Source organism: Salminus brasiliensis, chromosome 6 (genome assembly GCF_030463535.1).
Source record: "Salminus brasiliensis chromosome 6, fSalBra1.hap2, whole genome shotgun sequence".
Taxonomy (NCBI): Eukaryota; Metazoa; Chordata; class Actinopteri; order Characiformes; family Bryconidae; genus Salminus; species Salminus brasiliensis.
The window spans coordinates 265,091-278,872 of record NC_132883.1 but is presented as its reverse complement, the minus strand read 5'-3'; the positions used below and the strand labels follow the sequence as shown (position 1 = coordinate 278,872).

At 46.1% G+C, this 13,782-nt stretch overlaps 1 protein-coding gene across 1 annotated transcript in view; it reads left to right on the top strand.

The window, feature by feature from the left end:
* Positions 1-13,782, top strand: part of LOC140557095 (occludin) — a 38,792-nt gene that overhangs the window by 19,586 nt on the left and 5,424 nt on the right. Inside the window, exons 4-6 of the mRNA XM_072681236.1 lie at positions 6,474-6,631; positions 9,590-9,808; positions 13,252-13,423. Of these exons, the coding sequence (XP_072537337.1) occupies positions 6,474-6,631; positions 9,590-9,808; positions 13,252-13,423 (549 nt within the window). The remainder of the gene's footprint in view (positions 1-6,473; positions 6,632-9,589; positions 9,809-13,251; positions 13,424-13,782) is intronic.

Here is a 13,782-nt window from a genome sequence, read left to right as displayed (position 1 = left end):
GTGAGTGTGTGTGAGCAGTAGTGTGAGTGTGTGTGTGATGGTCACTCCAGTCAGAGTCACACCCTTCTAGGTCACATGACTGAGAGTCACCACTGATACTGTGTGTTTATCTATGAGTGAAGCGGTTTCACCCAGACTGATCATTAACCAGAGAGAGAGGGAGAGGGAGAGAGAGACAGAGAGAGAGAGAGAGAGGGAGGGTTAGAGAGAGAGACAGAGAGAGATAGAGAGAGGGGGGGTTAAAGAGAGAGAGAGAGAGAGAGAGAGGGAGAGGGAGAGAGAGACAGAGAGAGAGAGAGAGGGAGGGTTAGAGAGAGAGACAGAGAGAGATAGAGAGAGAGGGGGTTAAAGAGAGAGAGAGAGAGAGGGAGAGGGAGAGAGAGACAGAGAGAGAGAGAAAGGGAGGGTTAGAGAGAGAGACAGAGAGAGATAGAGAGAGAGGGGGTTAAAGAGAGAGAGAGAGAGAGGGAGAGGGAGAGAGAGACAGAGAGAGAGAGAGAGGGAGGGTTAGAGAGAGAGACAGAGAGAGATAGAGAGAGATAGAGAGAGAGAGGGGGTTAAAGAGAGAGAGAGAGAGAGATAGAGAGAGAGGGGGTTAAAGGGAGAGAGAGAGGGAGGGAGAGAGAGAGGGGGTTAAAGGGAGAGAGAGAGGGAGGGAGGGAGAGGGAGAGAGTACTGGAGGAACTATTAGGAGGTGTGTCAGGTCAGGTGATGAATATGTAAATAATCTCAGAAAGTTCTGAGTCATCATAAATCAGTGTGTCTCATTATTATTAGTAGTAGTATTGATTATTGATTATTGTTATTAGGCATTGGATTTGATGCGTCTGTTAAAGAAGTTAGATGTTAAAATGATCTCAGCACTAATTAAGGTGTTAAATACTCTCTCTACCGTTTATAATACTCTTAATGCTGCCGAGAGGCGCTGCTCTGGGGTCAATCAGCTGCTCTGGGGTCAATCAGCTGCTCTGGGGTCAGCCGGCCACAGTCAGCCACCCCCCCGCCCCAACACACACACCCCGCCAGTTACAGACTTTTAAATGTTGAACTGGGAGCTCAGACGCCTGTACAGGCCATAGGTGAGGCTGTGTGTGTGTGTGTGTGTGTGTGTACCTAAGCAATCCCTAGTAAACCATTAACTCCAGTTCACCAAATAAAAACACTGCCATGACCTGCTGCCTTTCCCCAACCCGTGACATCACTACCTTACCCTCTCTGCCTTACCTTCACTACCTTACCCTCACTACCTTACCCTCACCTTCTACCCTCACTACCTTATCTTCACCTTCTACCCTCACTACCTTACCCTCACTACCTTACCCTCACTACCTTACCCTCACCTTCTACCCTCACTACCTTACTCACACTACCTTACCTTCACTACCTTACCTTCACTACCTTACCTTCACTACCTTACCCTCACTACCTTACCTTCACTACCTTACCCTCTCTGCCTTACCTTCACTACCTTACCTTCACTACCTTACCCTCACTACCTTACCTTCACTACCTTACCTTCACTACCTTACCTTCACTACCTTACCCTCACTACCTTACCCTCACTACCTTACCCTCTCTGCCTTACCTTCACTACCTTACCTTCACTACCTTACCTTCACTACCTTACCTTCACTACCTTACCCTCACTACCTTACCCTCACTACCTTACCCTCACCTTCTACCCTCACTACCTTACCCACACTACCTTACCTTCACTACCTTACCCTCACCTTCTACCCTCACTACCTTACCTTCACTACCTTACCCACACTACCTTACCTTCACTACCTTACCTTCACTACCTTACCCACACTACCTTACCCACACTACCTTACCTTCACTACCTTACCCTCACCTTCTACCCTCTCTGCCTTACCCTCACCTTTTGTCCTCACTGACTTACCCTCACTACCTTATCCTCACTACCTTACGTTTACATTTATGGCATTTAGCTGACGCTCTTATCCAGAGCGACTTACAAGGTAACTCATATTACAGAGGAAGGTCAGTGTAGTGTTAGGAGTCTGGCCCAAGGACTCTTATTGGTGTAGCGCAGCACAGTCACCCAGACCGGGTATCGAACCCCAGTCTCCCACATGGTGCGGTAGCTCAGTGGCAGGTAGTGGTGTTATCTGTTGCTCCACACCAACCACCAACCTTACCCTCACTGCCTTACCCTCACTACCTTACCCTCACTACCTTACCTTCACTACCTTACCTTCACTACCTTACCCTCACCTTCTGCCCTCACTGCCTTACCCTCACTACCTTACCCTCACTACCTTACCTTCACTACCTTACCTTCACTACCTTACCCTCACCTTCTACCCTCACTGCCTTACCCTCACTACCTTACCCTCACTACCTTACCCTCACTACCTTACCTTCACTACCTTACCTTCACTACCTTACCCTCACCTTCTACCCTCACTGCCTTACCCTCACTACCTTACCCTCACTACCTTACCCTCACTACCTTACCTTCACTACCTTACCCTCACCTTCTACCCTCACTGCCTTACCCTCACTACCTTACCTTCACTACCTTACCCTCACCTTCTACCCTCACTGCCTTACCTTCACTGCCTTACCCTCACTACCTTACCTTCACTACCTTACCTTCACTGCCTTACCCTCACTACCTTACCCTCACTACCTTACCCTCACTACCTTACTTTCACTACCTTACCCTCACCTTCTACCCTCACTGACTTACCTTTACTGCCTTACCTTCACTGCCTTACCCTCACTACCTTACCGTCACTGCCTTATCTTCACTACCTTACCCTCACTGACTTACCTTTACTGTCTTACCTTCACTACCTTACCCTCACTACCTTACCCACACTACCTTACCCTCACTACCTTACCCACACTACCTTACCTTCACTACCTTACCCTCACCTTCTACCCTCACTGCCTTACCCTCACTACCTTACCTTCACTACCTTACCCTCACCTTCTACCCTCACTGACTTACCTTCACTGCCTTACCCTCACTACCTTACCTTCACTACCTTACCTTCACTGCCTTACCCTCACTACCTTACCTTCACTACCTTACCCTCACTACCTTACCTTCACTACCTTACCCTCACTACCTTACCCTCACCTTCTACCCTCACTGCCTTACCTTTACTGCCTTACCTTCACTGCCTTACCCTCACTACCTTACCTTCACTACCTTACCCTCACTACCTTACCTTCACTACCTTACCCTCACTACCTTACCCTCACCTTCTACCCTCACTGCCTTACCTTTACTGCCTTACCTTCACTGCCTTACCCTCACTACCTTACCTTCACTACCTTACCTTCACTGCCTTACCTTCACTACCTTATCTTCACTACCTTACCTTCACTGCCTTACCTTCACTGCCTTATCTTCACTACCTTACCCTCACTGACTTACCTTTACTGCCTTACCTTCACTGCCTTACCCTCACTGCCTTACCTTCACTACCTTACCTTCACTGCCTTACCTTCACTGCCTTATCTTCACTACCTTACCCTCACTGACTTACCTTTACTGCCTTACCTTCACTGCCTTACCCTCACTGCCTTACCCTCACTGCCTTACCCTCGCTGCTCAATCCTGTAGTATTACTCTACCGCCACTCTGTGACACCCGCTTGTAACGTTTCCAAATTTAAGTTTGAAAAGTGTCAGTTCACTCTTTTTATAGTTACCTATTTTCATAGTTACACTACACCCATTTCCATGGTTACACTACCCCTATTTCCATAGTTACACTACACCTATTTCCATAGTTACAGTCCACCTGTTTCCATAGTTACACTCCACCTGTTTCCATAGTTACACTACACCAGTTTTTTAATAGTTAAACATTACACCTGTTGTCATAGCTACTCCTATTAATAATGTTTTGTACTACACTCATTTCCATGGTTTCATGGGTGCCTTCCCGCTCCCAGTCTGGCAGTGGTGTGTGTGCTGGGAGGAGAGCCGGCCAGTCTGAGAAACTGGAAGCAGATAAATGGAGTTTAGAGTCCAGTCATGAGACTCTGCTCTCTCCACACACACACACACACACCCTCAGACATGCGGCTTAGATCAGACACTATGTGATCTGACAGACACACACACACACACACACACATACACTCCTCCTCACACCCATACACACACACACACCCCCACACACACATACACTCCTCACACACACACACACACACACATACACTCCTCCTCACATACACACCCCCCCACACACACACTTTCACATATTCACACACTCTCTCTCTTTATACTCTTTCTCTCCCCTCTTCATGTTTTTCTCTCTCTGCCTCATGCAGTGATTCCACCAAGAGATTTGGAGCACGCACACACACACACACACACACACACACACACACACACTCATAACATCATAACAGCCCTGACACACAGACTAATATCCTGAGTGAAATGATCCCTGCAGTGTGTGTGTGTGTGTGTGTGTGCGGCTGGTGTGGGTGTGGCTAAAGTGGAGTCAGATGAACACTGCAGGTGTTAAATTAACCCTTGCCTTTGTTCTGTGAAACACACACCTTACAAACTGCACACACACACTAATGTACACAAAGCAAATGCATCACATTACACACCCAGTTTCTTTCAGAGGGACAGAGAGAGAGTGTGTGTGTGGGTGTGTGTGTGAGTGTGTGTGTGTGTGTGTGTGTGTGTGTGTGTGTGTGTGTGTGTGTGCATGTGTGTGTGTGTGTGTGTGTGTGCAGCTACACACTACAGCCGCATCATTGGGAAACACCCATTTCCATGGTAACACTATATCAATTGCCATGGTTACACACACACACTCACACACCCACACACTCATACACACACACTCTCACACACACACACACACACACCTCCTATACGTACCAGGCTGTGTTGTTGTAGCTGTGTTGTTTGAACTCCTCGTGTGGTTTTATCTCCCAGCAGTCTCTCCTGCGTGTGTTTACTCTCTCACTCCTGAACAGAACAATCACACTCCAGCACCACACCTCCACCTTCATCAGACTGCACCCAGCCAGTAAACACCTTCAGACCGGTCCCTAAACCAGGCGCACACTAACACACCCCCACTGACGCAAACCCCTTACACACAGACTGTAGCATGCACAGGTTTGCGGACCCCCCCTTCTAATTATTGCATTAATTAACTTTAAGCTGCACCCATTGCTGACACAGATGTGCAAATGCACACACAGCTTGTCTAGTCCCTGTAGAGAAGAAGTACTGCCAATAGAATAGGACTCTCTGGAGCAGATCAGCATCATGACCCTATTGGCTCCATGCTGCCTAATAATGCCAGGCGTGGACTAGAGGGGTATAAAGCCCCCCAGCATTGAGGAGCTGTGGAGCAGTGGAAGAACTGTGTTCTCTGGAATGATGGTGGAGGAGCTCCATCCAGTACTTTTTTTAACTTTTGGGATGAGTTGGGGATGATGAGGTGGGGTGGTGATCATCATCCAACATCCTGAACTCTAAATCCTCAGCGCTGCTCTGAGCTGGTGGTGTTCTGTTTGTGTCGTACAGATTCTCTGTAAATCTGCTCCTTCGCTGCTTCAGGAAAAGTCCTACAACTTCTGCTTTTGTTCTTCTCCACGGGGAGCGCTTCCTGTGTGCACAGGAAAAGGAAAAAATAGGGTTAGGGAGAGGAAGGGAGAAGGCGTTATGGTTTGTGTTTGTGGGGAAAAGAAGGATCTGACTAACAAAGAGCTTTAAAGGCTTCTGTGGAGGACGGATTATGTTGGCTAATTATGTAATGTTTGGTGAAACTGACCTTCTTGACCTCTGAATGAATAACAGTTCAAACACCAGAAGCACGCACAGCTCCGCCTCCTGAGTTACAGTCAGACTACAACCTGAAATCTCAGCTTTTCTACTGAACCTGTGATCCTGCGCCTCAAACAGAGCCCAGAACAGAGCCCTACAGTCTGTAAAGCAGCCGAGTCGAGGCCGGAGGAGTGCGTCCTAATACTGAAGATCTAGTGAAGAAACTGTAGAATCAGCCCATAAACAACCTTCCTTATGAAATCTGACTCATAGATTCACTTTCAAAACAAGATCTGTGGGACGTTTGTCATGTGATTTTACTCAAACTGAAGCTACATTCAATTCAGACCGAAATTCAGTTTCAGTTCAGAATTCAGGTCTGACATCGCTGTGGCACGACTCCTGGTGACGGGGCATCACTGCACCCCTCCAGAGCCCCTGTGCTGCTTATTTTAGATGCATCACTCAGGCCTAGTTAAAACTGCAGGACTGGACCAGGCTCTGTTGCCATGGTTACTCCTGTAGTTTATCCACTTGTTAGTGCTTTTAGCCGAAATAGCGTGAGAGTGGATGGAGCTCTCTGAGGCGTTGGGACAGGTCGTACTGGCTGAAGCTCTCTTTTGAGTCTGAAGCGTCTCCTCAGCTGTGAAGAGCTCAGGACTGCGGGTGATCATCGCTTCGTTCTGTTTCAGGTCAACAACGTAGAGGAGGGTCAGAGCATGCACGAGCAGTCTGTGATGTTTTCGGAAAAAGGAGCCCCGCCCCTCAACAAGTCTCAGTCTCAGAGTGTCAGCTCCATCCCTCCGAAGAGCCCAGGGGGCTTCAGCAGTGACCCCTACACACCACCAGCGTGAGTAGCCCTCCGAACTGACCCCACCTTCAGTCAGGGGGACCCTTAGTCAGGGGGAGGTCTCAGAACCAATCACAGACCAGTCTCAGTCTGACTGCTGGAGAGGAACAGTGGCAGTGTTGGACTGGATATTAGTCTGAGTGAGACTGACCGTGCAGACTGTAGATCAGACAGACAGCGGTTTATTAACCCCTGAGGGGAAAGAGAGTGTTCCAGAGAGAGAGAGAAAAGAAAGGAAGTACAGAAGAAAGTAATGAACAATAAAACCAGAGGAATGATGGTGAATGCATGGTTACATATTTACCTGTGGCTTTTTAGAGTGGTAGTGAGTATCAGATGAAGCTGTGATGGTGAAAACAGTGTAGTTTCATTCTTATAGTCTGACTAAGCTCTTACTGTAAGCTGAAAGCCGTTTACCTCCAGCAGTACGAGCTGCACACGAGGAACCATAAAAAACAAGGAAATGTTTACTAGTAATTTCAGATCCTGGAGCACGGAAACTAAATCTCATTCTCTCTATTCTTTAATTCTTTACTGGTAAAAAAACAAAACAAAAACAAAAACAATTTAAGATATTTACAGTTATTTATTATCACAGGAAACAGTAATTTCATTATTACTAAACTACAATTACTGACTCGTAACATTTCTAGTTTTAGATTCAGGAGTTTATTGTCATGTGCTCAGCAGAAACCAGCAGCTATACTGTACAATAAAACTTTTACTTTAACTCTAAATATCAATATAAAAAGAGAGAACCAGAATAATATTATATATATATTATAAAACACTAGTTAAAACACCAAAGTAAAGAAAGTTAAAGAGTACAGTACAGTGTGGAAGCATAATATTAATTATCCAAATATTAATGATATTAATGTCAGTAAAATTAAAATATCAAATTATAAATATCAAAAACTACCTAGATAACTCGTCCATATAGAGGACTGTCTCTGATTCGTGGGTTGGTGACCTGTGACTGTGTTGTCAGAGAGCAGAGGATTGTGAGAGTTGCAGTGATTTGACTGGACAGAGGCAGAGGGAGGCCAGGGAGGGGAGGCAGTATTAAAAATTGAAGGAATGGATGTTACTCTGAATTAGACCAGATTAACCAGATCCTAATCTGATCTCTATCTTATCTTGGTCTCGGACACTCCCAGTCTCGGTCTGGACTACTAAAAGTATTGGTCTTGATTCAGTGTGTCCCGGTGTTGGAGTCAGACTCAGACTACAACACCAATAGAAACTGATGCTGACTGACTGCTCTGAGTGACTGACTGACTCACTGACTAATTTAACTGACTGATCTAACTGACTGGTCTGACTGGTCTGATTGACTGGTCTGACTGACTGGTCTGACTGGTCTGACTGACTCACTGACTGGTCTGACTGATCTAACTGACTGGTCTGACTGACTGGTCTGACTGATCTAACTGACTGGTCTGACTGGTCTAACTGACTCACTGACTGGTCTGACTGATCTAACTGACTGGTCTGACTGGTCTGACTGATCTAACTGACTGGTCTGACTGGTCTGACTGACTGGTCTGACTGGTCTGACTGACTGGTCTGACTGGTCTGACTGACTCACTGACTGGTCTGACTAATCTAACTGACTGGTCTGATTGACTGGTCTGACTGACTCACTGACTGGTCTGACTGATCTAACTGACTGGTCTGATTGACTGGTCTGACTGACTCACTGACTGGTCTGACTGATCTAACTGACTGGTCTGACTGGTCTGACTGACTGGTCTGACTGGTCTAACTGACTCACTGACTGGTCTGACCGATCTAACTGACTGGTCTGACTGGTCTGACTGACTGGTCTGACTGGTCTAACTGACTCACTGACTGGTCTGACTAATCTAACTGACTGGTCTGATTGACTGGTCTGACTGACTCACTGACTGGTCTGACTGATCTAACTGACTGGTCTGACCGGTCTGACTGACTGGTCTGACTGGTCTGACTGATCTAACTGACTGGTCTGACTGACTGGTCTGACTGGTCTGACTGACTGGTCTGACTGGTTTTACTGGTCCGTCTGACTGGTCCGTCTGACTGGTGTAAATGTTTGAGGTGGATTTGAGGATGTGAACTCTTCGATCGCTCCATGACTCAGAGCTGCTGCTGCTGTATTTCTACACCCCCCTGCGAGCTGCAGGAGGGGCTCAGTGAGGTCTGCTGAGGGTTCAAGGGATTTCAGAAGGTATTCGTGCTCCTGCAGAGCAGCTCCGGACTTCAGTCCACACCATCACACTCAGCCACTCAGAACTCAGCATTCTCCCCCACTGACCTTCACCAGGCCAAGTCAGCTTGTCCTGGTGTGTGTGTGTGTACGTGTGTGAGTGTGTGTGTGTTTGTGTGTATGTGTGTGAGTGTGTGTGTGTGTGTGTGAGTGTGTGAGTGTGTGTGTGTGTGTGTGTGTGTGTGTATGTGTGTGTGTGTGTGTGTGTGTGTGTGTGTGTGTGTGTGCATGTGTGTGTGTTTGTGTAGGGGGGGCTGTTTATTTAAGATATAACAAATCTGTACTGAAACACTTTGGTTGAAGTGTTTTGTCCTTCTTCAGACCAATCAAAAGTTTGGACACACCCGAATGCATGTGTGGTCAAGGGCGTTTTATAAACATTAAAGGGCTCAAATCAAAGAAAACTTAATGTAGATTAATGTTTTAGGCTGATTGTTTTTGTGATGTCACAAACACATTTGCGTGTGTCCACCCACCCAGACCACAGCAGTGTAGACCCACCTGTTGATGCTGAAGTTATGAGGAGTGTCTCAGCTGGACAGCTTTTTGAATGAAACCCAGTACAGCACAGCCAATAAGAACAAAGCTCATTTACATGCTGAATTTGATTGGCTGTTTCTGAGGTCACATGTCTTCACTGTAATTCTAAAACGAAGGGAAACTCTTCATGATAAGCTAACATTCTCTCGTCGGTTCTTCCTCTACAGTTATTCTGACCGCTTGTTGGGTCGGGCGTATGAGCCAGGGTCTCCAGCGGGTGGCGCTAGCTCTAGTCCCTCAGACCGAACAGATGGTGTGAGGAAACCCTCGGCGCTCCGTGGGAAAAGACGCAGGAGAAACCCTGAGCTGGACGAGTCTCAGTACGAGACGGAGTACACCACGGGCGGAGAGACGGGAAATGAACTGGACCAGGACTACTGGATGAGGTGAGGCTTGCAAAAACACACAGCGCAACATCACAGTAACACAGACTCCGCCCACAAACCTGCTCTTCTGCAAGTAAATAATCAGATCAGCCATAACATTAGTACCACTGCACTGTCCCCCACTGTCGAGGGGTGGATCTACATATTAGTCAGTGAGTGAAGAGCAGTCAGATGAAGCAGGAAAAATGGACAAGCGTAAGAATCTGAGACACTTTGACAAGAACTGAACTGTGATGTTCTAGATAATGATTGGGTCAGAACATCTCCAGAACATCTGGCAGGTCTTGTGGGGTGTTCAGTCCGATATGCAGTGGTCAGGACCTACCAAAAGTGCTCATAGGAAAGACAACCGGTGAACCGGTGACAGGGTCATGGGCGTCCAATGCTCACTGATGCTCACAGCTCACACTTATCAGACCTAAAGGATCTGCAGGTGTCCAGATACCACAGGACACCTTCAGGGATTGAGTCCATGCCTCGACAGGTCAGAGCTGCTGTGACGGCTCGTGGAAACCTACTCAATATAAGCAGGTGGTTTTATAATTTTTTGGGAGGTGTGGAGAGGTTGAGGAAAAGGTGGACTGGTCATTATTTAACATCCTGACCTCTCTAAAGACTGGTTACTACTTACTGCGGAGACGGAAGCACCATAGAGCGCACAGCTAAAGGGATGTATTTGCGGTCAGTGTGTTTAGAGAGGGGTGTTAAACAGCAGATATTTACAGCATGAAGAAAACAGCTCCTACTGGAAATGGTTAGAGGCGTGATGAGAGAGAATCAAACTTCAGTCCTCTTGATTTTGGAAGAAGCCATGGATGAGCAGGTGTCCACAAACTTTTGGTATATATATATATATATATATATATATATATATATATATATATATATATATAGCGTATGTGTATAATAGAAATGGTGTTTTAAGGGTTATAGTGAGGTTTAAATACAGTATGTAGGTCTGTAAACAGTTCCTGTGAACAAATATTATTAGATTAAATAAGCTCATAATACAAGTGTGTGTGTGTGTGTGTGTGTGTGTTGTGTAGCTGGTCTGGGATTGGGGAATAGCTGTTTCCTGCTCTGTACGTGTGGAAGAAATTCCTCTGCAGAAACAGTAAGAGAATGTCCTACATGGGCGGAAATAGGGGAAGGTACTGCATTAGGTATTGGATAGTCCGGCACTTCGGCACCAAACTGCATCCACATCTGCAGAACCAGCCTTAACGCTCTTGTGGCTGAATGCAATCAAATCCTCACAGCAATGCTCCTCCTCCAAAATCTAGTAGAAAGTCTTCTTCTCTGGACAGTAGAGTCAGTTACTCCAGCAAAAGCAGGATCAGCTCTTTTTAATACCCTTGATTTCAGAAGAAACAGAGAATAAGCAGGTGTCCCAATACTTTTGTCCATTTAGTGTAGATCTGATACAGAATAGAGGACGTTACTGAATTGAGACACGACTTTATCAAATCAAACACAGTTCTTTACTCCACTAATAAAACTTTCCTCAATTACTGTAATAATTCCATACAAATACACACCTGTGCTCACACACACACACTCTTGCACTCAGTGTGAGAGAACAGTCTGCAGTCTGAGGTGCTTTCTGCTCGAGTCACTCTGAAGTAATCTTCTCAGGAATGCACTGGCACAAAGTTTCATAATGGACTGTATTTAGGTCATTTGGCCATAGGAGAGTGTGTACGTGAGTGTGCGAGTGTGTATGTGTGTGTGTGTGTGTGTGTGTGTGTATGTGCTGATATACTGTTACTCTTTTATCTGGTCTTTGTGGGGCAATGTGAAGCTGCAGTAGACAGGCAGGAGGGGCTCCTACAGGACGTCCTGCTGTAACCCTTAAGTGGAATGAGTCCGTTACTGAATCACTGCTGGATCAGATTGTACATCCAACTTCAGTCCTTTTGATTTTGGAAGAAGCCTTGAATGAGCAGGTGTCCACAAACTTTTGGTACATATATATTTATAGTGTATGTGTATAATAGAAATTGTGTTTTAAGGGTTATAGTGAGGTTTAAATACAGTATCAGGTCTAAGAACAGTTCCTGTGAACAAATATTATTAGATTAAATAAGCTCAAGTGTTGTGTGTGTGTGTGTGTGTGTGTGTTATGTAGCTGGTCTGGGTTTGGGGAACAGCTGTTTCCTGCTCTGTAAGTGAATGTTCTACACTGGAGGAAATTGCAGTGGGACGCTCGCTCTCCAGCACGGATAATCGCTTCCCCTGACCGTCACGTTTCAGTGCGAACTCTGAGGAAATGTCCGAAACGCAGCTGAACTGTGTTCAGATCTACGAAGCTAATGTAGTGAAGTATTGGAGGCATATTAGCATTAGCTAAGTAGCTAAAAAATCACTTAACCATCACACACTCCTCAAAGCCAGTGCAGGGGTTCAGTCTCTGACAGACCTGATGGTGAGGTTTGTGGCTCTGTATGACTCACTGTTATCTAGAACCTGGACTAAAGTACACAGTAGTAGCATCAAGAGGCCTGAGCTGGGACCACCCACTGCTCCATGAGGACAGAGAGTCAGAGCCCACATGATCAGGTCTGTTAGAGACTACTGAGCTCCTGAGCTTCATACTATCCATTTTCATACACATACTATTTCTGATCTCAGATGGACGTCAGCTAGACGTCTGTTATCTCCAGAAAACGAGTTGTTTTGTCAAGATAAATTAGTTGTGATCACAAGAGTTAAGGTTATCTCTCTGTGTGGTGTACGGGCCTTGAGTAAAAGCTGGATGTGGCCACATCACCAGCTCTATTATCAAGCTACACTATATGGACAAAAGTATTGGGACACCTGTTTATTCATCTTCTGAAATCAAGGGTATAAAAGAGCTGATCTTCTTGTGTTGGAGTAACTGTCTCTACTGTCCAGAGAAGAAGACTTTCGTCTAGTTTTCTAAAGAGCATTGCTGTGAGGATTTGATTGATTGCATTCAGCAACAAGAGCATTAGTGAGGTCAGGATGTTGGATGGTGATCACCACCCCACCTCATCATCCCCAACTCATTCCAAAAGTACTGGATGGAGCTCCTCCACCATCATTCCAGAGAACACAGTTCCTCCACTGCTCCACAGCTCCTCAATGCTGGGGGGCTTTATACCCCTCTAGTCCACGCTTGGCATTAGGAGCCAATAGGGTCATCAGTGTTGATCTGCTCCAGAGAGTCCTATTCTATTGGCAGTACTTCTTCTCTACAGGGACTAGACAAGCTGTGCGTTTCTGCAATGGGTGCAGCTTCGATTAGCTGAATGCATTCACTAGAAGGGGTATCCACTAACATCTGGACATGTAGTGTATGTGCAAGGCTTTAGCGGTTTGATCTGCTCACCAAACAAAGCTAATTACAGTAAACTGTTGTGAGGCAGCAGGACAGACTCCTGCAGCGTTTTCATGCATCATCTTTATCTTGTTCCCATCAGCATGTACCCAGAGATTACATCCGACAGCCAGCGGCAAGAGTACAAGAGGGAGTTTGACTCGGACCTGAGGAGATACAAACAGCTCTGCGCAGAGATGGACGACATCAACGACGAATTAAACAAACTGAGCCGAGAGCTGGACATGCTGGACGAGGGCACGACCAAATACCAGGCCAGTTTAAATATTTATACACAGAAAGCCTCATCCCTGACTGAAGGGACGGTTACATTTCCTCACATGAGACAGGGTGGAGGTTCTGTGGTTTTATGAGGCTAACATAGCTAACAAGTCATAAAACCATATTAACATTAGCCATTTAGCATGATGCTAAGTGTATCACCTAGTGCTGTGTTTCACACTGTTGTCTACTCCAATGGACAAAAGCTTGTGTAGATGAACAGCTAAAACATCATGCTAGGTCACTACTTATAGATACATTATATGGACAAAAGTATTGGGACACAGCTCTTAATCACTGCATTCAGGTGTCTGATTCAGTCCCATTCAGCTACAGGTGTATAAACTCCAGC